At 58.6% G+C, this 25,244-nt stretch overlaps 3 protein-coding genes across 5 annotated transcripts in view; 2 read left to right on the top strand and 1 right to left on the bottom strand.

Annotated features, from left to right (window-relative positions):
* R3HDM2 (R3H domain containing 2) overlaps nt 1–7,512 on the bottom strand; it is a 56,731-nt gene extending 49,219 nt beyond the window's left edge. For 2 of the 3 annotated variants that reach the window (XM_082781367.1, XM_082781371.1), the window contains exons 1-2: nt 7,374–7,512; nt 4,374–4,646 (exon numbers count right to left, since the gene is read on the bottom strand). The gene's annotated coding sequence lies outside the window, so the exon portion shown is untranslated. The remainder of the gene's footprint in view (nt 1–4,373; nt 4,647–7,373) is intronic. The other variant, XM_082781369.1, reaches the window with a different exon arrangement.
* Nucleotides 7,513–8,565: 1,053 nt separating this feature from the next.
* LOC309888741 (inhibin beta C chain-like) lies at nt 8,566–11,833 on the top strand. Its single transcript, XM_082781264.1, has 2 exons — nt 8,566–9,058; nt 10,506–11,833. Exons 1-2 carry the CDS (start codon nt 8,713–8,715, stop codon nt 11,246–11,248), a joined length of 1,089 nt encoding a protein of 362 aa, XP_082637390.1. The 5' UTR covers nt 8,566–8,712; the 3' UTR covers nt 11,249–11,833.
* Nucleotides 11,834–18,525: 6,692 nt separating this feature from the next.
* LOC309888859 (inhibin beta E chain-like) lies at nt 18,526–21,123 on the top strand. The gene is made up of 2 exons (XM_082781472.1): nt 18,526–18,846; nt 19,592–21,123. The coding sequence occupies exons 1-2, from the start codon at nt 18,558–18,560 to the stop codon at nt 20,350–20,352; spliced, it is 1,050 nt and encodes a 349-aa protein (XP_082637598.1). The 5' UTR covers nt 18,526–18,557; the 3' UTR covers nt 20,353–21,123.
* Nucleotides 21,124–25,244: the final 4,121 nt, after the last annotated feature.

Genomic DNA, 25,244 nt, shown 5'->3' with positions numbered 1-25,244 from the left:
CCACACCTGCTTTTTGGACGGGAGGGTCCAAGCTGCAAAACTCCTGTGATATGATTCAGAAGGAAGACATGACATCGAGTCCGAGTGATCAGTACAACCTCTCGCATGAAACCAAGCTGTTGGACAGCTGGCACTGGGAACAGACATGTACATTGTTCTGCTTGTGTGTTGAATTTCGGTTGAATAAAACCAGTTGGGCAGCAGATGAGAGCTTCTATGAGGCTACCTCCCTCCTCTACTGCTTGGGGAGACTGCATATTGTCTACCTGGATACTTGCTGAAGTCCCCAGAGATCTGTTTTGCCACAGCTCTACTTGGGCTAAATTTAGCAGAATAATGTTGGGAGTTGTTGGGAGGTACGCAATTGATTTAGGTATCTGCACTTTAATGCTGCCAGGCAGCTCGTCCCTGCATGACCCCAAAGTATCCGGAAAGAAAGGACATCCCAGTAAACATCAGGACACACACTGGACTATCAGTGGATCTAGGAGCTGATGATCCACATTACAAGACCGCCAGGAGCTTGAATTGGCCAAGTCTCTACAATGGTGCCAAAGCAGGCGTGGAACACAACACTGTTTGGATGTTGTAATAATCCATTGCTACGTTATGGAACAACGCTGAGCAGCAACATCTCTTTTGCCAGCACTTTTGCTTGTTAAACAAGTCAAAAGTATTTTGAATGCCTTATGACTGCTGAACGTAAGAGTGGTAGCAAGTCTCTGCTGCTTGTTGTCCATAGTCACCGTGCTTGGTCCTCAGAGCTGGGGTACCTCAGCAGAGATACAAAGCAAAACTTCTTTGATACCAGAAGGTACAGAGTGGCATTACTTACCTCTAATTCACAACCCACAGGTAAGCCAGAGAGCTAGCCTTCAGTTGTTGATAAAAAAAAAAAAAAAAATCATTGCAAACACCCTTTCTACCTTATCTGAAGTACTGGAAAGGATCAGCTCAAATGAACATCTACACTGATGTAAACCAGGCAAAACTAGCTGCTTGCTGGGGACAGAGACTATCCAAACACCAACTCTTTGTACTCCATTGCAGAGAGGAAAGGAACCTACAAATTAGAGCAGCTCTAAACTTCCTCCCACAGCCCGACCTCCAGCAACAGTGCAGACACGGCTCTGCCAGCTGGAGGTGCTGCACCCACCCGTGAGGTCCATCAAAACCAGTGGCACCCAACACAGGGCACCCAGATATCCAGGGCTGTCAGCACCTCTGCAAGAAAGAAACTATGGTAGGCTACCAAAAATACAGAGCATCAAAATAAGCGTATCGCTCTAAAAGAGCCTATTTCACTCACATTAGCTTCCAGAAATGTACACTTCAAAAAAACTGCAACAGGCACGTGGAAAAGCTACCAGCAAATGCAGCCATTCGGTCATATCTGGCCCCAGGAAGAGGAAGCCGTGATAACAGCTCACTCAGGCACAGGTGGTGATCGAAGAGCAGGACTCTGGGCTCTTCTCAAGTACAGTCGCTTCAGTGCCATGCTACGAGCTCCTGAACAGTATGGCAGCACCACTCACTCACCTCATCTCCCAGGGCAACTGCTGTTCCTAAGGAACTGGAATCCTCAGGCGAAAGAAACCAGGAGAAGGACAGCATGTTATTATTAGATCGGTATCGACATAAGCTGGAAACAGAATCCAAACCCCAAACTAACCATTCTACCTATTCGAAACTTCAGCCTCAGTTAGCAAGCCGCAAGCACAGCATCAGCTGAAGCACCCCTCTCACTCGCCATGGACCCAGGAGCATCAATCATCACTGCCACTTATTTCTCTGACCTCTCCAAATCTTTAAGATATGCTACCCTTTAAGATGCACTACCAAAACACGTAATTAAAGAAAAAAAAAAAAAACGAAAACAAAAAAGATCCAGACCAAAGGTAAGAGTCATTTGGGTTACAGCACTTACTTCCTCCCAGGATTACACTTCCCTGCCAGGGCTATGTCAACAGCAAAGAGACACAGATGCCTTCTGCCTTTTATTAGGTTTAGGGGCTGAAAAACAAGTTGTAAGTTCTGACCCTGCAGCTGCCTCTTCTCAAAAAAGAAAAAAATAAATCAAGTGCTTCAATTAGCATTGATATAGTTGAAGCTTACCATTAAGTGATACATAATGAGGTGAAATACACCGTGTATGTGAATATATACTAGCAAACATCTGTGCTGGGACTACCTTGATGCATTCTTCACACTTTTCACACAACTCTTTGCATGACAGATTCACACTTCTCAAACAACCCATTTCGGCATGAAAGCATTCTCTGTTCCCCCACCTGATTCTACACAGGAATTACGCCATGACAAAATGACTTGGAGTTAACATTTCTCCAGCACACTAATTCCTTTCTTTATCTGTCACCATCTACCACAGAAAGAAAGACAAGAAATAAAATTTAAAGTAGATAGATGGGAATGCTGGAACACAGCAGGTGAAATTCAAGCTCCACTTTAATCAGAGAAAGCTTTGGCTCATACATCGCCTTTACAAATAACTGGAGAGCAGGGTAGTGTAGCTGAAGACAACAGAAAAATGTTTAAGCACTGAACGGAAGGTAAGTCTGGAACCAATCCTTCAGGTTATTATTACTATTTCATTAAGTGGGTGATTTATACACCTTCCCCCTGAAAACAGAGCTTTAGAATAGAAACACTGACACAATCTTAAATTTAGCAACACAAATGGCATCACTACTATAAGGGGAACTTGATGCATCTGCACTCTGACAAGAGGATAGGATATCAGGGGCAGAACAAGAGGCGCTGCAGAATGCCTGGAGGAAGGGGTTTAGGGATCTGGTGTGGGCACGCCGCCCTGCTCTGCTCCTCAGGCATCCCTCAACAAGTGAGCCTGCCTGTCCCCTGACCAACTCCTGGCCGTTCTCCTTCCCCTCTAATTCAGTTGACCCCTCTATTCTATCCAAGCTTTTTTCAAGGCTTGTTGGAGACAACCTGAGACAACTACAACTGGGACAGGCAGAAGCGATGAGTACTCCTTCAGCTGCTATGAGACCGAGCGATGCTGCTGCCCCTTTCTCCTGGCACTGCCTCCTCCAAGCTGTGGCAGAATCCCAGATCCTTACGCAAGCGTTTCCCAGCCACAGAGGAAGTGACTGCACGTCATTTTGTAAGTTCTCTGGGACTTCGCTTGCTTTCTGTATAAATCCACGTTACTTTAGGAAGTGTTAGTTTACTCACAGCCCTCGGCTTTTGCATGTCTTGTTTTAGTTGAGTAAAGTCACGCGAGTTGAACTCAACAGGTGACATAACGCCTGATGTTAGCCACATCAGCGCAGTTTCAGACACGTGCAGTGCCCCCCTCCAAGCCTCGTTTGCTGGGTCTAGCCCCTCCTCATCACACAAGCCCCAAAACCACACAAAACACTATGCTGTTCAAACCAGCTGCATCACGTTTCTAGTTTGGTGCGGCACAGTGCAGTCAAAATACCCTGGGACTGCTCTCGGCCACAAGACGACCTCGAAAACTTAAGCCCAATGTAAACAACTGTAAACCACTCACCTAGCAGTGAGTCTGCAGGAAGCCTGGAGCAACTGTTTGAGAAATGCAGTACTTGCACCAAGAATGGATTAACTTTAATTGTCAGCATAGCATATAGTCCTGCACTCCACAGAGCAGGCTGCTGAAAAAACCCCTAGGTAATGCTGGGCCCAGAAAATCTGAGCTCACTTAATGAAAGCACCACGCCTGGGTAAATCAGATTGTGGCTGAGACCCCAAGAGACCCCTCCAAATGAGGATATGGACAGACTGGCTTCCTCTGCCACCTCATCAAGAGACGATCCACAGGTATGTAATTCTACAGCTGCAGCTCACAGATGTGAGAGGACACAGGCTGCTGCAAGATGCATTACGTCCTGGCAAGCAGCACCTGCTTCTTCTAGCCCAACATCTAGTACCCTGGGGGACCGCAGATCTTGCCCCAAAACAGCAAGCCACGATGAAGATGCCTAGTGAGAAATCAAAGGAAATGAGTTCCTTTAATTTCACTCCACCGAACATCCTACCAACCTAGAGACCTGACGCTCACAGGTCAGGCAGCCGAATCTCAATGCAGCACTTGACTAACTCCATCTCTGGATGGAGAGAAGCCTAGTTACAGCTACACCACAGAATATAGCTTCTCAGTTTTGGTCTGAGGAAGGTGTGAGCAATCAAGGCCATTAAGATTCACCAAAGATGAAGACGGTGCTACAAACCGAAGTCTGATATTGTTAAATCACTCCAGGTTTCATCACGCTCGTGCTATGCGGGTAGCTCGAACTGGCCCTCAGGAACCACTGGGGCAAAACTGCAAAGCCTGATGGCTAGGGGGTCAGTTGGCTCCAGATCCTACTCACCTCCAGGGCACCAGTCCCCAGTCAGTCCCCACTCCTGAGCAGGGGGAGAGATCAGAGAACGGACCATATCCAAGTGATGTTTCTCCTTCACAACTGGCATGAGTTGAGTTGGGAGTCTTAATCCAGCTCCTCAAAAGCCAGGTGGCTGTCTCCAGCAAAGCATCATCACTGCAAGCAACCTGTTGAGATCCATCCTCACTTGTGCAATCCCTGGAGTCTGAAGTAATGGTTTACTATCCAGTGAAGCTGCCATCAAACATCACACTGTGCCAGCTTGGTGGACAGAGAAAAAAATAATCAGTCTGATGTCTTTCCTCATCATCCAGACTGTCAAAAATACCCTCATATTTGTAAATATACACATACACACATACTGGAATAAGCTTCCGAAGTTTCTGTGTACATAGAATCCATCCTTATATTCCAAAGAAACAGGAATGAACAGGAGGAAATCTTTCGAAATAAATGTTTAATAGCGCACTGAAAATACAAAGAGCTGTGGATGGGAGAAGCGAGACCCTAAGAGAACATCTGTTGGGGAAAACAATTCACCAAGCCAACTGCAAACTACTGAATTGTCATTCAGTAAGGCAGGAAGATTACTACAGGTATCCTTGGTACGGTTTAATGGAGAATTTCTAGCTTGAATTCAAGGAGAAGGACACAGAGGTTATGCCAGTCAGCCTTAACAGCCTACAGGAATCAAACAGGACAGAAGAACGGAGTGTAAGGAATTGGAACTACCTGAAGCTACTACAGGGAACCAGACCCCCAGGTCTCAAAGGGAGATGGAGAACAGGTCGAAGCAAGAGATGAGGTGAGATTCTCAGCAAGTACCAGTGAGAGAAAACCAAACTGAGACCAGCCACACATGGAATTTCTTTGCATGCTGTCAGCGGGAAAAGGAACACCAAGACAGAGACTTGGAATCAGCAAGGGCACAGCATTTTGATCTGTACACGGGCAGGCGTTTGCTTTTGATGAGCAGATGAGGTGCTACAACACACTCCCATTGCTCCTCATGCAGATAGAAGAAAATAATTCTTGTACAGGGCAATGGCACGGGATATCTGTGGACTATGTCCTGCTCTCCTCTCGAGTATTTTCTTTGTAACACCAGCCAGTGTCCCCAGCACAGCTGGCAGGTAAGGGCAGCTCTGCTGCTGGTATTCCCCAGGTTTTAAAGCAGCGGCCACAGAACTCTGCCAAAGGGTTTCCCTCCCTTTTGCTACCGTTAGGATATAGTTCTTCAGCCTATCCTTTGTTTGGTGATAAACAGACACCAAAGCTTGGCAATGTTTCCAGCTCCCCAAGCACGTTATCTTCCTTTACCAACACTTCTTTTCAGTACCCTTCTCCCGCTTTTTAAACTTTGACTTTGCTCCAAAACTGAAGACAGACAGGAATCTGCATCTACTCAGCAACACGTGCAGGATTAAGGCTAGCTTTGTGTTTCCAGCTCCCGTCATGTCTGAATCCTCTTCAGCTGTGGTTCAGATTCTAATGGATCACTTTGAACAAACAGAGGCTGCAAAAGCAGCAGAAGCAATAATAAACTCAGGGTTTCTTTCTATTCACAATTCCAGCCGCATCCTTGAGCTCTAGGGAAAATAAAGCCTTATCCTGGACAGTTGGAAGCTCTGCACTTGAGCAGCTTCTGCCAGAGGCTGGCTCCGTGTTCCTGACACTGGAGCTCATTACCTTACAAACCCTACTACTAAGGCACGTCTACTTAAGATATCAGCATAAATGATTAGAATTTCCACCCCCCCCCGCCCCGACCTCTTTTGACAGCACTGAAGCCTCATAAAAGACAGAAAAGTATACAGAGAGCAGGCAGGGCAGAAGCAGTTGAGCTCAGGCCAGTTCAGATTCTCCACAGCCTAACAGCTGGTCAGTAACAGAGCGATCCATAATAAAAGTGAAGCAGAAACCCATTAGGGCTTGCAGACCTCCCTCAATAAACCAGTCATCAACTGGCTAGAGCCTTCCCTATCGACAAGGTGTTGGCACAGGTTGGATTCTCTTCTGAAAGGCACGCACCCTTCCTGGGGCTTCTGAAAGAGACATTATCAAGCCCCTTATAAAACCAGAGACCAGTGCAGCAGCATAGACCCAGGCTCAGCTTCTTAAAACAAGAAGAGAGAGGCCAGAAAGAACAATAACTGGAAAAGGTTGCCATCAATTGAAGATATAATACAGAATGTGAGGAACGGGATGAAAAAGCGGTTCACAAAATGGGGGACAGAAGAGAGGTAGCAACCCCCCCGTCACATCCATTTCCACAGCACACGAGGAGCTCGGGGGGACCCCGCTCCAAACAGCTGAAGGGGCCCCCCGGGAACAACAGCAACTTACCTGGGAGCCTCGGTGCCAGAACAGTGCCCGGCCCCGACACCTGGCCACAAGCACCAAGCTCCAACGCTTCCCAGCCAAAAGCACAGCGAGGATTTACGCCCGCCGCACGACAGAGAACACGGGGCCACAGAAATCCCCCCGAGCACCCCCCTCAGCACCCCCGGAGCCCCCCGGCTCCCCGTGGCCCTGCCCTGGCGGCGGGGGGGGGGGGGGGGGTTTCCAGGGCCGCGTGTCCAGGCGAAGGCTGCGCCGCTGCGGGCCCGGGTCCCCTCCCCGCGCTCCCGGGGCACCCGCGGCCATGGCGGCGCCGGGCCCCGCTCACCTGTTGCTGCTCCGCCTCAACGGGGCGCGGGGCCGGGCAGAGCCGGTGCTCCGCCGCCTGCTCCCGGTGGCGGGGACCCGGCAGGGACCGGGAGGGCGCCGCCGGGGCTCGCCCTGGAGGCCGGAGACACGCGGCCGGGCCGGTCCCGGGGGCAGCGAGCGGGTAAGCGGCCCGGCGCCCCGACGGCTCCCAGCCCGGTCTCGGTGCCGGTGTCGGCCCCGGCCCCGCTCCCTGCCTCGTTCCGTTCCCAGCCCCTGCCCCGGTCTCGCTCCCGGTTCCGTTCCCGGCCTCCCGCCTCCCCCCGTCCACCCCGCACTCACCGGGCCGGGCCGGGCCCTGCGCCGCCGGGCCGGGGCCGGGGCCGGGGCCGGGGCCGGGGCCGGGGCCGCCGCCGCCGCCACCCCGGGGCCGGGCCTGGGCCAGCGCGGGCCGCCCGGGCGGGGCGGCGGAGCGGGAGGGGGGCGCGGGGCGAGCGGCGCGGGGGAGGCGGGGAGGGACCGGAACGGGAAGGGAGGGGGAGGGGCGGGCGGAGGGGAGGAGGGAGGGGAGGGGCAGGGCAGGGCAGGGGAGGGAAGGGAAGGGAAGGGAAGGAGGGCGGGCCCCAGGCGCGCTGCGTCACCGCTCCGTGCGTATTGCGTCACCGCGGCGCGCCCGCCGGGCTGCCGTTGTCATGGCAACCGGGGGACGGAGGCGCCCCCTGGTGCGGGGGAGGCCTGGAGGGGGCGGGGCCCCACATGAGGAGGGGGCGGGGTTCGGAGCGGGGGGCGGGGCTGCGCTTCCGGACTCCGCCCCCTCGCGCCTGTAGGCCCCGCCCCCCTCCGGGCTGGGGGCGGGCCCCACGCGAGGGCAGACCCCCCCCTGCCCCCCCGGTGTACCCGGGGGTCTCCGCGCTGCCCAGAGCCCCCCTGGCTGCCCAGGACCCCCCCTTCAGCTGCCCAGGCATCCCCCTCCTCTGCCCACAGCCCCCCCTGGCTGCCCAGCGAGAGCTCCCCGCAGCTTCCCAGGAGCCCCCCCCACTGCTCCGGGTCCCCCCGGCTGCCCACGACCCCCCCCCCAGCTGCCCAAGAGCCCCCCCCTCGTCTGCCCTGAGCCACCCCCGCCCCCGTCCAGGGATGCCCCCTGGCTGCCCAGGATCTCCCCCAGATTCCGTGAGCACCCCCCCGCTGCCCCCCCCCAGCTGCCCAGCAGCCCCACACCACGGGGACCTCCCCCATCTGCCCTCAGCACCCGTGGAGACCCCCACTCACAGGTGGGCTGCCACAGCTTGGGGACCCCCTCAGCAGTACCCCAGGGCACCGGCCCGGTGCCCCCCATTCACAGCTCCAAACCCCAGCTCCAAGCGGGCACCGGTGCCCCGGGTGCATGGGCGAGCACCCACTGCTCGAGTCCACCTTAACCCTGGGGAGAGCAGCACCCGCGGCTGCCCCGTGCCCAGGAAAGGCTCCTGTGGGATCACAGGGGCGTTTATCTTGCCCGGGATCAGCCAATATTTGCGGTCACATCGGGAAAACAAGCCCTTCCTGCCGGCTGCAGCACCACTGCCCTACCGCCGCTCTCCCGGCACCAGCTCTGCTGTCCCGGTTTGACTTGGGTTTATCGGGACGGTTCGAGGAACCTGGTGTGCTGGGACCCCCGAATTGTCAGCTGCCGGCACCGGGGATGACGGCCACGGTGGCTTTCCTGCTCCTGAGCCTTCTGAGGATGGCAGCCGCCAAGGGAGTGTGGTGCCCAGCCTGCGGGCTGGCGGCCCTGGCCCCCGCCACGCAGCGGGACATCCTCATCGCGCTGGCGAAGCAGAGCATCCTCTCCAAGCTCCGCTTGCCGGACAGGCCCAACATCACCCAGCCCACGTCCCGGGGGGCCCTGCTGACCGCTCTGCGCAGGATGCGGGTGCAGCGCACCGACGCGCCCGTCGCCCCAGGGGTGCTCCGTGCCGGCAGCGTCCCTCACCCACCCCCTGTGCCGGGCGTGCAGCACTACGAGATCCTGAGCTTTGCCGAGTCAGGTGTGTGCAGAACCCCCGGACCCTGTGGGCGTGGTGGGACGGGACCCCACGGGTGGGGGGCATGGTGGGATGCGGGGAAGGTGCTGAGAGGTTTTTTTTCCTGGGCACAGGTACCTTGAGAGCCCTGCACAGGGGCACTGAGCGCCTGCAGGCACTAAGGGGCTGGCACCGGGACGCTCCATGGACAGAACCTTTGCACCCACGTCCCCAGCTTGCCCCGAGCAGCCACCCCTCACCACGGGGAGGGGAAGCACCGTGGAGACCCTGGGGCCCCTCTCAGTGATTTGTGGGGGCAAGGGGATGGGTGGGAGCAAGGACAGGCTGCGGGGTCTCGTTAAGTTGTCCGTTTCTCTTGGACCTTCCCCGCTTGTGCTAGAGGTGGGTGGGTCAGGTAGCCAGGTTAATCAAAGTGTGATTTCAGGCCCCGGTTCCCCAGAAGTTCATCATCCGTGGAGTCAATTCCAAAGCCCATCTGCTCCCTGCAGTGTTTTTCCTAACCAAAGTGGTGGGCTGCCACGTGGCGCTCTGGAATCGGCTGCCTTCCTGGGTAGAGAGAGCTCCACAAAACATGCTCAGGGGTCCTTTACAGGCATCACTGGAAAAGCGGGGTCCTGTACCCCCACTCCCAGGCAAATGCAGCCTTTGGAAAGAGGCAGAATAGGCCCTGCACCCTGCAGACCATTCTCCCAAGCTGTCACTGCCCAGACCAAGCTGCTGTTCAGTGAGGTGCTGGGGGGAACACGCACCCCTTGCAGGCCTTTGTGTGTTTTGCATGGCTGCTGTGGGATATTGGGGGCTTGCTTTGTCCTTGAATACCTCTGGGAACAATGCTCCTCCATGGCACATTGTGTTCCTGCACATGAGGGCAATGTGGAGATGTCTCCCAGCTCAGCAGAACATCTGCTGGAAACGAAGGAGCAGGCATGAGCCACGGGTCCAACCTCTTGCCCTGCTGTGCTGTGCCAGACCGCAGAGGAGGGCATTCATTGCTCCCCCTCCTTTGTGAGGAAGCCTGGCAACCCCAAAATGCTGCTGCTGCTGAGTGGGACGTGCAGGAGCCAGCGGTGGTTCCAGCCATGGAAAGTAGAGGTGGTGCCGGCGGTGCGAGTTGGCGTGACCGCCTTAAATCCAGGGCTGGTTTACACAGCCAGATAACCTTCTCCAAAACTCTCAGCAGCTTCCCTGACAAGGGGGATCTCGGGGCAGAGAAGGTGGAGCCAGGCCACATTGCTGCATTAAGCACCAGGCCCAGGTGCTGCTACTTCAGAGCAGCGGCAGAAGGAGAAGCAGAGCAGTGCTGGAAAGTGAGGGCCCCTTGACACCCCCCATGTCCTGCTTCCCACTCCCTGGTTTAGACGTGCTTCCCATCTGCTCTGCTTTGGTGCTCCCAGGCTGGGAGACCCTCCTCCCCGCCACCTCCTGACTCTGCTTTTGGTCCTGTGCGCAGGGTCCTCTACTTCCCGCAGAACTCTCCTGCATTTCCACTTCACCCAGGAGCTGGGTGAGGGCACCGAGATCCTGCAAGCCAACCTCTACCTGTTCTGGGCATCCCCTGGCCCTGGGACGCACCAGGTCACGGTGAAGCTTTTGCAGCCAGACCTGACGGGGCTGAACATGACCATGGTCAGCAAGACGTTGCTGGAGGTGCAGAGGGCTGGCTGGGCCACGCTGGATGTGGGCCAAGCTGTCCAGAGCCTCTTCAGCCAAGGGAGCAGGAGGCTGACGGTGGAGCTGGAAATGGTTGAGGACTCCGGGCCTCCCCTTCTGGCTGGCCACAGCGATTCCCACTGGCCGTTTGTGGCAGCCCAGGCCCGGGACAGGACGCCCCATCGGGTCCAGCGACGCGGCATTGACTGCAGCGGGGACTCGCGGATGTGCTGCCGCAAGGAATTCTTCGTGGACTTCAAGGAGATCGGCTGGGAGGACTGGATCATCCAGCCAGAGGGATATCACATGAACTACTGTGCAGGGCTCTGCCCTTTGCACATGGCTGGGATCCCTGGCCTTGCTGCCTCCTTCCACACAGCCGTCCTCAACCTCATCAAAGCCAACAACGCAGATGCAGCCGTGGACTCCTGCTGCGTGCCCACACAGCGTCGCCCCCTCTCCCTGCTCTACTATGACCGGGACAGCAACATCGTCAAGACTGACATCCCCGACATGATCGTTGATGCCTGCGGCTGTACCTAACCTGCCACCGGAGGAGGCCTGGGGGCAAGATGGGTGCTGTGCGGGACTCCTCCTCCTCCCAGCTCCTCCTTGGCAGCGCAAGAGCTGGAGAGCTGCTGCCAGGCATGAGCCCTGCCAAGGCATTTTCTCCTCCCGAGGCTGAAGCATCAGGGCGGTGCTGAATCTGCAAGTCCTCTCTGCCCTTGCCTCCTGCACACCTCTTTCCCCTTTCAGATCTGCCCACGGATTCCTCTCAACCCCTGTGCCATGGCCTCTCAGCCCCGCTCCTGCTGGAATCCAGACCTTCCTGCCCAACTCCCTTGCTGAGCACCCTGATCTGGGGTGGCCCAGGGCAGCCCAGCCTCCCCACCGCTGCTCCCCCAACCCAGGCCATGTTGTGGTGCTGCAACTTGAACGTGCGGTCCTCTGGTCATGGGCATCAGCCAGGCCACCTCCTGCTACTGGGGGAGCTGAGGAGCTGAGAATAAGCTGGGAGCCGGCGAGGTGAGAGAGGAGAGAGATGCTGCAGAGCCCCATGCAGCAGCTGGACGTGAGGTTGTTAGGGGTGAGGGAGGGGGAACTGGTGCTATTGGGAGGAAAGTGTCAATAAATGACTCCCAGCCATAGCGTGTGCATGTCCATGGGTGCACATGCCTGTGCCCTGCCATCAGCCAGCTCATCTTCCCTCTGCCCCCAGGCCGCAAGTTGATGGATATGCCCTAGTGCAGACAGACCCACGATGGCACAAAACCAACCCATGCTGCCATGCACAGTCCCCTTCTGAACACCTGCCTGGCCATAAAAGCCAGGCAGTGGGGCTGGGCACCTGCTGCTGGGACTCGCCATGCCCAGAGGCTGTAATCCTGCTGGCCCCCACAGCTCTCAGGCTCCCTTGGCTGCCTTTCCTGGGGAGTGCAGAATCCCTGTCCTATCTCAACCAGATCCAGAGCACGGGGTGGGACCCCAGCTATGGGGTGTTTGTGATTCCCACCAGGGAAGGCACCATTTGGCCAAATGTCCCATTCCACCAAAACCATCTGCATTTGGCCATTATTGTCCCAATTCAGGATGAAACGGAGCAACACTTCTCTCTTAAAGTGCATGGAGACGGCCAGAGCCACGATTTCCATGAAGCCCAGGCTTGCCTACAGCCCCACACCAGTTCCCTTCCCGGGAGCAGCCTCTTGGCACATCTCTGGCCTCTGGCCTCATGGCTGCCCGCCCTGCCCCGTGCCAACCTGGCTGGCAGCGCCGTGGGACACGTTGGTGCCGTGAGAGCCGGGGGCAAAGGGCGGCTTTGACACATTGGCCCCGTTATGTAATCTTGCGTTCGGGTTTCTCCACTGCTCCACACGTGTCCCCCGTGTGCGAGGGCCGAGAGGACAGGGAGAGGGTGCTGCAGTGGGAGAGGGCAGCTCGTGGGGGCAGACCCCGGGGAGGTGTGCGCAGCCAGCTGGGACAGAGCAGAGCCACCACAGCCCTGGGATCAGCCACACAGGCATGGACCCCACCACCCCAGCAGCTGGAGACAACCGAACCGAGGGGGAAGAGGAGCAGTGGAGGGAGGGGGGACCAGGCTGAGGTGGTCAGGGCTGTGAGCGGCCCTGTCTGGAGCCAGAGTTGGGTTGCAGGCTGTTTCAGAGCACCCGTGGTGCTGCAAGCAGAGATGGAACAGACACGAGCAGGAAACAGTGCTTGCCTGTGGGACTCACATCCTCTCACTGAGCTGCTGGGGCAGGGACCCGCATCTCCCCATCAGGTCGCAGGAGCATGGTTCCCAGGCCCCAGTGTCTCCGGGGTACAGCCCTGAAGGGTTCTTGCTGACCCAGCTGCTGCACGGGCAGGGTGGAAGACTCGGGGATCAATACTGTCTGGGACCCAAGGCCAGTTGCGCAAACCCAAAGAGGATTTGATGTTTGTTTTTTTGTTTTCTGATTTTTTTTTCCCTCCTTTTTCAATGCCTCTTTTCACTGCCTGTATTTATTTAACAAACAGCTTTTCTGGGGCCAGTGCTGAGCTCTCTAGGCTGCAGCATGCTGGGGCAGAAAGGGGCTGAGCTGCAGGGCAGGAGATGTTGGCTGCAGTCCTGTGGCCCTGCAGCTGCCTGGGCTCAGAGATGCATGAACCAAAGACCCTCGGCCAAGCTCTGAGGTACCACGAACCTTTTGTGAGGTTGGGGTGCTCTTGGTTCCCCTCCTTGACCCAGCAACATACTCCCCATGGGGCTCAGAGCAGAGAGGACTGGCATGCATTGCCACGCAGTAGCCCCCTCTCCAGCTCAGCTCCTGTTCCCCAGCTCTGCCCTTTGCTGGGCTGCACGTGTGCTTTGGACACGGCAGGTGGGGTCTGCCTGCCAGCCCTGTGGGACTGCTGCCTACCCCCTGGGTCCAAAAGTTGTCCCCGTGCCAACTCCTGCTACTGGGGTGCGGTGGCCCATGGTGACGGTGGGGTCCTGCTGGTTGGGGGGACCTGGGTAACCCCTGGCAGCTCCCCTGAGAGGGTCCCTGGCACCCGAGGCCCTTCCCTGCCCCTGACAGTTTGAGCCCAGGGCAGAATGCATTGTCCTAGGGGTTTGCCAGCCACCTGACCACATTTTCCCCAACCTCTTCAAGTCAGAGGTTCCCCAGCTGAGCAGGGCTTGGGGCCCGCACCCCATGCTCTCCTTCCCATGCATGCAGGCTGCCCCCCTCTCTGGGCACACAGTATGGCCAGGTGCAGCCCACGGCCCTGTCCCCATGTGAGGGTGACCAAGGCTGGGGGATCCCCCAGTGGCAGCACCATAGGGTGAGCTCTCCCTGCAGCTGGGGGGTGGCAGAGGACAGAAGTCCCCATCCCTGTCTCTCTCTGCAGCCAGGCCCCAGTGCACACGAGGATCCCCCCACCCACCCCTGAGGCCGGTGGTCCTGGCAGCACCCGTGTGTTTAAAGCCACTGACTGGGCCTCACCACAGCCCCAACATTTTGCAAGTCTATTCCTCCTCTGCAAAAGAAACCTTGGTATGAGCATGGTCGCAGAGTAGCGTCCAGCCAGGGAGCAGAACAGAAACCCCAAGGGCAGCAGGGTGAAGCTTCCCAGGCTGGCAGGGGAGACGAGGGGCACGAGGGGGACGCTCACACTGCCGGGGCCCCTCGCCCCATGGTCCGACACTGAGCTCCTGCCGGGGCTCCCCGTCCACAGGTGGGTCTTTGGAGGAGGTATCTTCAGCAGGCAAGCCCAGGTGCCTCGAGGCCTTGCTGTGCCCGTCCTGCTGCTTCCTGGGGGCACAAACCCAGCAGGAGCCCCTTCCCTGCAGCCCCCCCCCCCCCAAGGCTGGCCCAGCACCGCAAAGGCCGTGCAGCCAGCCTCGACCCAGCATGGGCGCTGTGCCCTTGGGCTGTGCCAAGCCCTGTGCAGAGGTGCCGTCCCCCCGCGTCTCCGCTCTGCTGAGGGGATGCGCGGCTGCGGCCGGTGGCTCCTGCAAGGAGCCTTTGCCAGTATCAACAGACCCTGAAGCAAAGGGCCAGGCGCGCCACGCCAGCTGGGTGTCTCTTGGCAGCACCCGGCTCCCAGGGGAGGGGTGGGAATTCCTGAAAGCCTCCGGCGTTGCCTTGAAAAAGTTTAATCTTTAATTTGCCGTCTCACACGGGCACTTGCCAGCCCGCGGCGCTGGCTCGGAGGCACCGGGGGAGCCTCGAGCCTCGCCGGGGCCTCTCGGGCGCTGTTCGGGCCCGCGCCGAGCCCCCGGGAGCCCCCGGGAGTCCCCGGGAGCCCCTTCCCCCGCGACCGGACCCCGGCCGCCGCCGGGAGGCGCCCGCGGGCCGCGAGAGGCTAGGCCGTTACCGGGGGTCCGGGTCCGGTCCCTCCCGCTCGCCCCTCGGCCCCGGGGGGGGACCCGGCAGTGAGGGAACGGGGGCCGCCGAGCCCCGGCCCCAGGCCCTGGTGTTGCTGGACCCGGCTCTTCCCGGCCCCGCTGGCAGGGCCGCAGCCCTGGGGTGCCAGTCTGGTGCAGGCCCTCAAGCCTGGGGCACTGTCATACAATCATTAAGGTCATTAAGGTTGGAAAAGGCCTCCCAGATCATCTGGTCCAACCGTCCCCCTACCACCGATATCACCCACTAAACCGTGTCCCCAAGCACCGGCTCCAACCTTTCCTTAAACACTCCCAGGGATGGTGACGCCACCACCTCCCTGGGCAGCCTGTTCCAAAGTGTGACTGCTCTTTCTGAGAAGAAATGTCTCCTAATTCCTAACCTAAACCTCCCTTGGCGCAAGTTGAGGCTGTCCCCCTGCCCTTTTCCAGCAGATGCCTTTGGAACCCATTTCAGGACTCGCTGCGATGCCTTGAGCCACCAGCCCTGCTGGTGCTGCCCCGAGCCCCCAGCCTGGGCACTGGCTTGCAGCCTGTGGGGAGAAAGCTTCTCTGTGATGGAGCCACGGTCCCAGACCCACGGTCCTGGCTCGATTTGGCAATTCCTTGGCCGGGATCAGTGGGCAGAGCCGTGCAGAAACAGGCACAACTACAGGAGCCATGTTCAGGCACCTGTGCGTGAGCTCCTGGGGGTGTCCCTGCCTACCGCAGCCATTTGGCACCTGTAGGTCAGGTTGGCAGGTGCCACCCTTGCCCCACCGGACACGAGGTCAGAGGCCCAGAAGCCATGTGTGCAGTGAGTGCTGGGCCCGGGGGGACCTGGGCAGGTATTTTGGTCAGGCTGGTCCCTTGTCTTTGCTTTCTGGGAACTGCTTAATCAACAACACACTTACGCAATGGGTGCAAGAACCGCTCACAGCTCTGTGCTGACCCCTGGCCTAGATCTGGCAGTCCAGAGTGTAGGAGGGGGCACGTGGCTGCAGTGCGAGGGATTGGGGCAGATTGGATGCTCTTGCTAAACTAGAGGGAAATGGGTGCTTATGGGGGCAGCTGCATGGTGTCGGCTAGTCCTGAAGGATCCTGGTAGGTTCAAAGGGATTCATCCCTTTGGGGACATCTTGCTCCCCAGCCTGGAAAGGAAGGTGGGTTAGAAAGCAATTCACTCTCTTTGCCCAACTCTTTTCCTCCCCTGTTCCATGCTGTGCCACAGCCCTGACTGTGGCTCTGTGGATCTGGCAGGGAAGGAGGAATTCAGGAAGGCATTGTGCCTCAGTTTCCCTTTCCTGTGTATGTGAAGAAGTGGTGTGGTGGCTGGGAGGTGGTGGTGACACAGAGGCTTCAATGATCCCCTGGTCTGTGGCCACCTGCCTAGTACCTGAGCCAGTGTCTCCCAGTGGGACAGTGGGGATGTCTGCATGTGGGGACTGTCAGACACAGCGTCCCAGTTCCCACCATGAGCTGAAGGCAGCAGCAGCCTGACCCTGCAGGGAATTAAACCTGTCCTGACAGCCCCAAAGGAAATGCTCCACTTCCAGCAAGGTACATGAGGTGCACGTGAGAGCGTGTCCATGAACTGAGCGTGTGCCCTAGCATGTGGGAGGCAGACTGAGCGCATGTGTGCAAGGGAGCATGCAGCTGGCTATGTACTGCAGAGCAACCTGTGTAAGCGAGTGCGTGCAACAAAGCAGGCATGGTTGTGGGCATATGCATGTGTGCAGACAGGGGAACTTGCTGACGTGTGCTTTGTGTGCAAGCAGGAGTGACAGCATCACATGTATGAGAGTCTGTGCTTCACCAGTGCACTTGTGTCAGAGCCTGGATGGAAGCAGCACACACACAGCCCTGCTGGTACCCAGGCAGTGCTGGCTGCCTGCTGCCTGTGGCCATGGCTCACAGCCCCTGTGGGAGCCGTGCTCCCAGGCCACGCTGTGCCCACTCTTTCCTCCCTGTTGACATTCCTGGGCTATTCTGGGAGCTGCCAGCAGGCTCAGCCAGCTGAGAACTTTGCCCCTTGCACTGTGGTTGCATCATCTCCGGTGGGTGCTTTTTCCCAGACAGCCCACTCTGTTTACACGTCACCTCTGTGCTTGGCCAGAGGCAGGGGCTCTGTGTGGTCAAGACCTTGGAGTCAGTGCTGCATGGCACAGTGGGTGCAGGACATGGCTGAAGGCCTGGCTGGGTTTCAGGTTCCCAGTGCACCCTGTGGGTTCCCTGCTCTGGCAGAAGGGTGCTGGGCTCTCTTGCTGCCCCTGCAACATCTCACCTTGAACCAGTTTTGAGTGGTTTCTACAAGACTGTGCCCTGCACTCAGGCTGTGCACCCTGCTCAGAGCACAGCACCTGGGGCTTGGAATCTGAAGACCATTGTCATGTTGCTGTGACACTCTCTGCCACCTCGTTTAGCTGCAGTACATACAGACATCCATTTAGATTTGTGGGGAGGGGGGTTGCACATCATGCATCTGCCCTGCCCTGCGGCTGGCTCTGCCCACTCTGTCCTGGGGTGAGTCTGAAGAAAAGAAGGGGTTGTGTCTTGCAGTAGACTAGATGATCTTCAGAGGTCCCTTCCAACCTCAGACATTCTGTGAAAAGGCTGAGACCACCCCGACCCCAGCTCATCACATGGTGAGGATGCAAAAGCCCAGAGATGTGAGCAGTGCCCAGGAGCTGCAGGAGTTGTTCTGGGCACCGTGCAGGGTGCTCGGTCAGCAATGAACCACCCTGGCCCTGCTGCGGTGGCTGCAGGGTGTGTGGGGAACAATGCCCAGGGCGTGGGGACAGGTCTGTGGGCTCTGGGAGCAGGCAGGTGGCGCTGGGATCAGTCCTGCAGAAACACCACTCCTCCACCTGGGCAGGATTCACCCCAGCCCTCACTTGCAGATTTTGGGCCATGCAGAGGAGCTCAGCACCCTGGACCCCTGGGGGGGGGGGGCTGGCCGGATCCCTTGGCACCCCGGGCAGACAGTGGGGTGAGCTGCAGGCGTGCAGATCCAAAGTTCCTATAGGGTGTGCAACCCCCTTGTGCACACTCAAGACCCCCGTGCACACCCCCCTCTGCGTGCAGCCACTCGTGTCTGGCCCCCGCGGTACCCTCCGCGGGTCGGGGGCTGGAGCCGCCCCCCCCGGGAGCCCCGCAGCCGACCCGGGAACCCCTCTCGACGGGACGAGACGGGACGGGACGGGCGTCCCGGTGCTCTCGAAGCCCCTTCCCTTACACCACAAGGCATCGTCCCCCCCCTTACCCCTTCCGCGGGGGGGGGCTAATCCCGGTAATCCCCCGCCCCGGCCGCAGCCCGACGGGACGGGCAGGTGAGCCGGCCAATGGCGGGGGGACACCGGGCCCGCCCCCGGCTGCAGGTGCCCAAAGCGGGCGGGCGGCTCCGCACCACTCGTGGTCCCGTCCCGTCCCATCCCGGTCCCGGTCCCGGTCCCGGTCCCGGTCCCGGTCCCGGTCCCGGTCCCGGTCCCGGTCCCATCGGTGCCGATGGCTACGCGGGGCGCGGGTCCGTGGCTGCTGCTGGCGGCGGTGCTGTGCGCGGCGGCGGAGCCCCGGTGCCCGTCGTGCGGTGCCGGTGCGGAGCGGCGGCTGCTGGAGGAGGCGGCCAAGCGGCAGCTCCTGGAGAAGCTGCGGCTCCGGGAACGGCCGAGGCTCGCCCACGCCGTGCCCCGAGCCGCCGTGGCCCGCGCCGTGCGGCGCCTGCAAGCGGCCGGTGCTCGCCGGGGCCCCGACGCCGAGGAGCGGGGCTACGAGATCATCAGCTTCGCCGAGCCAGGTGGGTGCCAGGGCTCTCCGGGGAACCGTAGCGATCCCCGGGGGGTTCAGCCCAGCTGCCGAGGAGCAGGCATCCCGGCTGGGCTGCGCCCGGTGGCGGGCCGCGGAAGGTCCCCGGGTCGGCGCAACCCCCAGGGGCACGGAGCCCCCAGTCCTGGGGCTGGTCCCTGTCTGGGGGAGCCCCGGGAGGGTGCGCAGCCTGCGACCCTCGGGGGGCTGCGGAGCCGCTGCTGGCCACCCACTTGCGGCGAGATAGGGGTCCCAGAGCCAATGGGAACGGGATTGTTCCTTCGGGCACCTGCTGTGTGCCGGAGGGCTCCCGGAGCTGCTGGTGATGCGTTGGCTGCTCAGGTCCTTGTGCCTGTAGTGCTGCAGTGCCTGGCCCCTTCCTGACGACCAGGGGCAGCCCAGGGTGCCCAGGTAGTGGGACTGGGGGCGCTGCAGGGACCCTCCAGCCTTGCCCTGTGTGGCAAAGGAAGGACCAGGTGAGAGCAGGTCCCTGTTGCCTCCTTCTGTGTCCTTTCTGCCAGGCAGGGTGGGACAGTCCCTCATTGCACACACACACATGCAGCCTTTCCACGCAGCATCCCCAGGGAAGGGAGGGATAGACCCTGTGTGGAGGAAAGGAGTTTTATAGGTCTTCCCCAAAAAGAAGCCAGAAGATCAGCCCTAATGATGCTGCTGCAGCCTCACCTGCCCCAGCATTCTCCTTCAGCATTCACCTTCTTTCTCCTTTCTCCCTTCAGAGCCCACGTCTCCCTCTGGCATGGGGCTGCAGTTCCAGTTCACTCACACACAGGACCAGGACGTTCACATCCTGCAAGCTCAACTTTGGCTCTACCTGCAAGTTCCCCGAGACTTGGTAGCCAACCTTACCCTGAGCATCTTCCTGGCTGGTGGGGATGGTGACACGGTGGGGGGAAATCGCATGTTGCTGAGTGAGCGTCGACTGAGCGCCAAAGGCAGCGGCTGGCGCACCTTCTCCCTCATGCCTGCCCTGCGGAGTTTCTTTAGGGGAGAACGCAGGACCCTGCGGCTGGAACTGGAAAGCCGTGGGGACAGGGGTGATGTGGTGGCCACAGTCAATGCCACCCATTCCCACCAGCCCTTCTTGGTGGCCGAGGCAAAGGTGCGGGAGCCGGGACACCGTGTGGCCAAGCGCAGCCTCCGCTGCAGCCAGAATTCCAACCTCTGCTGTCGCAAAGACTACTACGTGGATTTCCGCGACATTGGTTGGAACGACTGGATCATTAAGCCTGAGGGCTACCAGATAAACTACTGTGTAGGTCAGTGCCCTCTGCACGTGGCAGGCAGCCCTGGGATGGCATCTTCCTTCCATACAGCCGTCTTCAACCTCGTCAAAGCTAACAACATCCAGGCATCGGGGCACTCCTGCTGTGTGCCCACGCGACGCCGGCCTCTCTCCGTCCTCTACTTTGATCGCAATAGCAACATTGTCAAGACTGACATTCCTGACATGATTGTTGATGCCTGTGGCTGTAGCTAGGGCTAGGGGAGCACTTCTGGGTTCCCCCTCCTCCAGGACTGTCTTTCTGGTGGGGACTGCGTGGAGAGAAGCTCCCTCGGGCTGCAGGCTGACTGCCGTGCAATGGGGAGCATGGTGTGGGATGGGGAATGGGTCTGTTCCCTCAAAGCAGAGAAACTTGGGGGGACAAGAGGCAGTCCTGCTTTTTTCCCCCACTATAGCAAATCTTGCATCAAATCTGTGCTATTGTTGGGGACAGGGGAGTGAGGCACAATTAAGAGGCCGGAAAGCGGAGGATGAAGGGTATGGCTTTGCGAAGGACCCCAAAACCACAACGGAAAGATGCAGTCCTCTGCTCCCAGAAGGATGTGCAGCTGTGAAGGATGGCCTTGCTTCCTGGCCAGGTCCCATGCACTTCCCCCCTCATTCCCCTGGGCTTTGAACTTTTCTTCCCTGCTGCCCACCCCACCACTCAGGTTTCTTCCAGCCCTGTGCCTCCTTACAGGGAGGTCTGAGTCAGACTTTGCCTTTAAGGCTGTATTCAAGGTGCAGTTTTTTTTTTTTTTTTTTTTTTTTTTTTTTGTACCTCTAGTTTTGCAGCTATTAGTACTTTATCATAGAGGTTTCTGCAGCAATTGGGACGCCCTGGTGCTCTGTCCTGTCTACCCACATCTCTATTGAAGATCCTACTCTGCCTTTGTCTTCCTGGTGCTCATGTATGCAATGCACCTATGTGCTCTGTGCTTTTAATTTATTTCAGTACTTTGGTGCAGCTTTCCCAAATAAATGGGTGGAAACACAATGTCCAGGCTCTGACTGCTTTCTCCTGGCACCACCAGGGTGAGGGAAATGATCCTATTTGGCCAGAAGGTCCAACCCCTGGCCCTGGGCTTGCTCAGCCCTGCTCTGGCTCTGGCTGGGAGCATGTTGGGTGCTGGGGGTGCTGGAGCAGTGCATGGGCTGTAAAATGCTGCAACTGGGGGCAGCACCACTGTGTTGGGAGGCAAGTGGGCCTTTGTTGCTTCTGGGGCTCCCTGAGTGCTATGGGGTGTTGGACACAGACTGTGAGCAGGGCTGTGCAGGGGGCTCTTCCCCCATGAGTGCCTGTGGCAGATGAGAGCAGGGCAGGGGCTGGGAACCATATAGCATCTCACTGTGGGGACTAAAGGAGGGTGGCCTGTAGTGTGAGCATCACAGGAACAATTTCCCAGCAGAGTAGGTAGAGTTGAGGGGCCATACCCCCCCCCCCCCCAAAAAAAAAAAAGCTGTTTTCCACGCAGATCAAACCTGGGAGACGCTCAACGTAGCACAAGTCTGGGAGGATGACCTCAGATGGCAAGCCACAGCCTCCCCCCCCCAAAATCCTGTGACCCCACTGCAAATACCAGAAACCCAGACCCTAATCACTTCTCACTGACCCCCTGCAATTGCACCCAACCCAGTTCCCTCTTGTAGCCACCCTAAATGCTAGCCAGTGACCCTGCTCTCAACCCATAGTAGCCAGTCACAGGGGCTGGTGATGCACAAGCTGGTGGCTGATGGGAGGTCTCCTGTGCAATTCGGGATGGGGTGGGGTCCTGGAGTGGAAGGCAGCGCCCCCTGCTCATCCCCCCAGGATCTCACATGGCTAGCCTGGGTCCTTGTTGTGCAAGCACCTGCTCAAAGCTCAGTTTGGGGCTGTTTTATCTGGGAACAAACCCACTTGATCTCCCAGGTTGGCCCTGTGCTGTGCCCTGCAAGTGGACAAAGGGCAGCTTTCATCAGCCAGCTGCAGTGGGCAGCCCCCAGGCTGTGGGGCAGCATGGCCATGGCCAACACTCCTCAAAATATCCTCACCCGTGGGAAAGAGCTGACAACCCCTGCAGGATGCTTCAACCCTGCAGGCTCTCCAACAGCCCCAGTGGGCTTGCTGCTCACAAGGTGGTGCCCCTCAGTATTGTCTGTGCTTCCCCAAGAGCACATGCTGCCATACAGAGGCCAGGAGAAGCAGATGTGGGCTCCAGGTAAGCGCACGGGGACACACGTGAAGATTTTGAGGTCTCCCTTCTCCCTCCTTGTACCAGTGCTATGGCTTTAGCTAGCACAGTTGATGGGGGATGCTGTCCCGCAGGGATGCCAGGTATCCGGTTTTGCTTTGCCAGCAGCACAGTGCCCTCCTCGCAGCCCTGAACGCATGCATCCCTTGGGGGGTGTGTGTGTGGATGCTGACTCACTGACACACTGACACGCTGACCCGCCAGCCCAGAGGCAAGGTGCTGAGCTGGCTGCAGGGGTACCATTAAGTCTTTAATCCTGCTGATCATCTGGCCCTGCTCTGAGCCGCTTTAACTTTCCTAAGCAGGAGGCCGAGATTAACTGTGGGGTGGGGGACATGGCAGGGTTGAGATCTGGTGGCCGAGAGCTGCAGGGGGGATCCAGGTACCCACCCCTTCCACCAAGAGGGCTCAGCACTGGTGTCAAAACTGACCTGGGCTTGTGTGGCCACACGAGTCACCCCTGGGGAAGGGGTGGGTGGCTTTGGGCAAGTCCTGAGGAGGAAGGATGTGTAGGGCCATGGAAGTGTGGGCGGGCAGGGCTGGCCCCATGCGGTGCCCAGGCCAGGGTAGGTCTTTCCTGACAGCTTAGCCAGGGTCACTCAGCTCAGAAGCAAAGCTGCTGAGCGGCTTACGCATATTACAAAACTGGCAGGCAGGCAACGCCTCTCACCTGCACCCACCACCTTGGCCCTATCTCAGGGTTGCTGCTCTGGGACTCAATGCTCCACAGCAGTCCAAGGGCACCTGAGGACCCAGATGGTGCCAGGGGGCTGAGGAGCAAGAGCAGTGTACAGGCACTGCCACCTTCCCTTCATGCTGGGACCTCCCTGGGCCACCACTGCTCACCCCTCACTGGGCTGGTGGCAGTGGGCAGGAAAAGGTCTGGGGCCATGCGTGGACAGTGGAGAGGGAAACTGATGCAAGGAGTGGTCTTTTATGAGCATGGCTGGGAAATGATGTGTCTCCTGAAGTCTCTCTTTCATGCTGTCCTCTCCATGTTGTTCCTCTGCTCTGGGGGTCCCATGCAGTCAGCGCAGAGAGCATCTTCCAGAGCTGTGGCCACATGTTGTGCCGGAAAGCTGCTCCTGTGACATGCTGGATACCAGTGCGTGATGACATGCGGGGGCACTGGGAGGACGTGCTAATGCCAAGGAACACAGAGTGCCCACAGTTGGGGTAATCCTGCTAAGAGGCTCTGAGGTCAGGCTGGGAGCATGGCAGAGCTCCCGTCACCTTCGAGGCTTGCACTGGACATGGGCAGCATTGTCCTGGAGAGTGGGACAGAGCTGGCTGCAGCTGGGGACAGCTGAGACCCAGTGCAGAGTAGGAGTGAGCATGTGCCCACCCTACGACATGCCTAGGTCTCATTTCAGGAGACTGAGTACATGTGGGTGCTCTGAGCATGCCGTCCTCCCTGCAGGATGCCTTGGGCCTGGAGCTCCTGAATGGGCTCTCCAGGCAGGGGCTCCACAGCTTTGCACCTTCACAGCAGGACTAGGGGAAACAGGGCAGGGGCAGAGCTGCAGGAGGGAGCAGGGACCCCAGGCACAAGCATGTTTGGGGGGTGGGAGGGACCAACCTGTGTCCCCCCCTGTGCCCTGCTGGCATTTACACACGCTGTCACGTTCTGGCTGGGAGCAGGTGGGCAAAGGCCACTTTCCCTGAAATAGCCTCTTGCACCTAGGGTCAGCGTTGAATCACTGTGGCAACCCGCCGGCACAGTGGGGACTGACCTTCGGTGTAAAAACAAATAGCAAGGGAAAGCAGTGCTGCCAGGTGAGAAATTCACTTCCGTCTCATTGCCCCCACCCCTCTGCAACCCCAGCAGCCCCTGGGTCCTGTTTCTAGCTCTCACTCAAGCACCCTCATCCCCTCCTCAGTGCAGGCACCACCGCTGTGCAACGCTTCCCTGGTGTGCGTCCGGACCTGGCTACATGCAGACCCCATGTGCTGGATGAGGCTGAGCTGGGCTGCGCTGTGCTGGGGAAGGGGCCAGCTGCACAGACCTCTTTTGGGACATGGGAGCCATCTGAGGTAGGGGGCAGAATGTTTCGCAGCCCCCCGAGCTGCAACAGCCCCGACTCTCTGCTTGCCTCTTTTGCTCTGTGGTGTGAGACTTGACTTTGCCCCTGCAAGGATGTACAGCCGTGATGGTGACTGGGGGGTGTATGCAAATGAAAATCACCAACTGGGCACCATCAAGGTGATCTCTGCCCCCACCAGTGTATGTCACCCTCACCCCTCCACCACCGGTACCCCAGGAACAGTCAATGCAGTGGGAAAACTTCTGGGTGACGACTAGGAGGCTCAACTGCAGGCACTGGTGCTGCCTGAACTGCTGGGATGGGGCAGCCAGGCTATGGGCCATGCAACCAGGTGGCCAGGGAAGCTTCTGGGCTGGGAGAAGGCTGGGTGAGCCACAGACGTTGTGGCCAGATGAGGGGGGGAGACATCATGGCAGCCCTGGGGGGATTGCTGGCCACCTTGGCAGCTCCCAGGATGGGGAGGCAGGCAGATTTCCAGGTGGGAATGAGGGGTGTATTCTCTGAAGCAGCTGAACAGTGCCCACTGCAAAGGCTGGAGGGATGAAAGAGGTCATGGAGCATCGTTGCTGGAGGTAAGGTGATGCCAGGATGCAGCCTGCACCCAGCATCTCTGGGTCTTTGGGCAGAGACATAGGGCACTGCAACCCCTGGGAGGCCTGGGGAGAAAGGCTGGGTTTCCAGCTCTGCCCAGCTGCTCCCCCACAGTGGGACCCTGGTGGGAAGGGTAATGCGGGGGCTCCACAGGCCAGGAGTGCCCCAGCTGCAGCCTCACAAAATGGGCAAAGGCGGACGAGGCTCCTCGGCTGGAGGAAGAGCCCCCGCCCCGCTGCCC

This window comes from Aythya marila (assembly GCF_965140915.1).
Source record: "Aythya marila genome assembly, chromosome: 30".
Lineage (NCBI taxonomy): Eukaryota > Metazoa > Chordata > Aves > Anseriformes > Anatidae > Aythya > Aythya marila.
The sequence above is the reverse complement of the archived record's forward strand: the minus strand, read 5'-3'. Positions and strand labels throughout refer to the sequence as shown.

Coding starts and splice junctions, on each gene's coding strand:
- LOC309888741 (XM_082781264.1), top strand. CDS start 8,713: ATGACGGCCACGGTGGCTTTCCTGCTCCTGAGCCTTCTGAGGATGGCA. Junction 9,059..10,505: donor CCTGAGCTTTGCCGAGTCAG/GTGTGTGCAGAA, acceptor TCCTGTGCGCAG/GGTCCTCTACTTCCCGCAGA.
- LOC309888859 (XM_082781472.1), top strand. CDS start 18,558: ATGGCTACGCGGGGCGCGGGTCCGTGGCTGCTGCTGGCGGCGGTGCTG. Junction 18,847..19,591: donor CATCAGCTTCGCCGAGCCAG/GTGGGTGCCAGG, acceptor TTCTCCCTTCAG/AGCCCACGTCTCCCTCTGGC.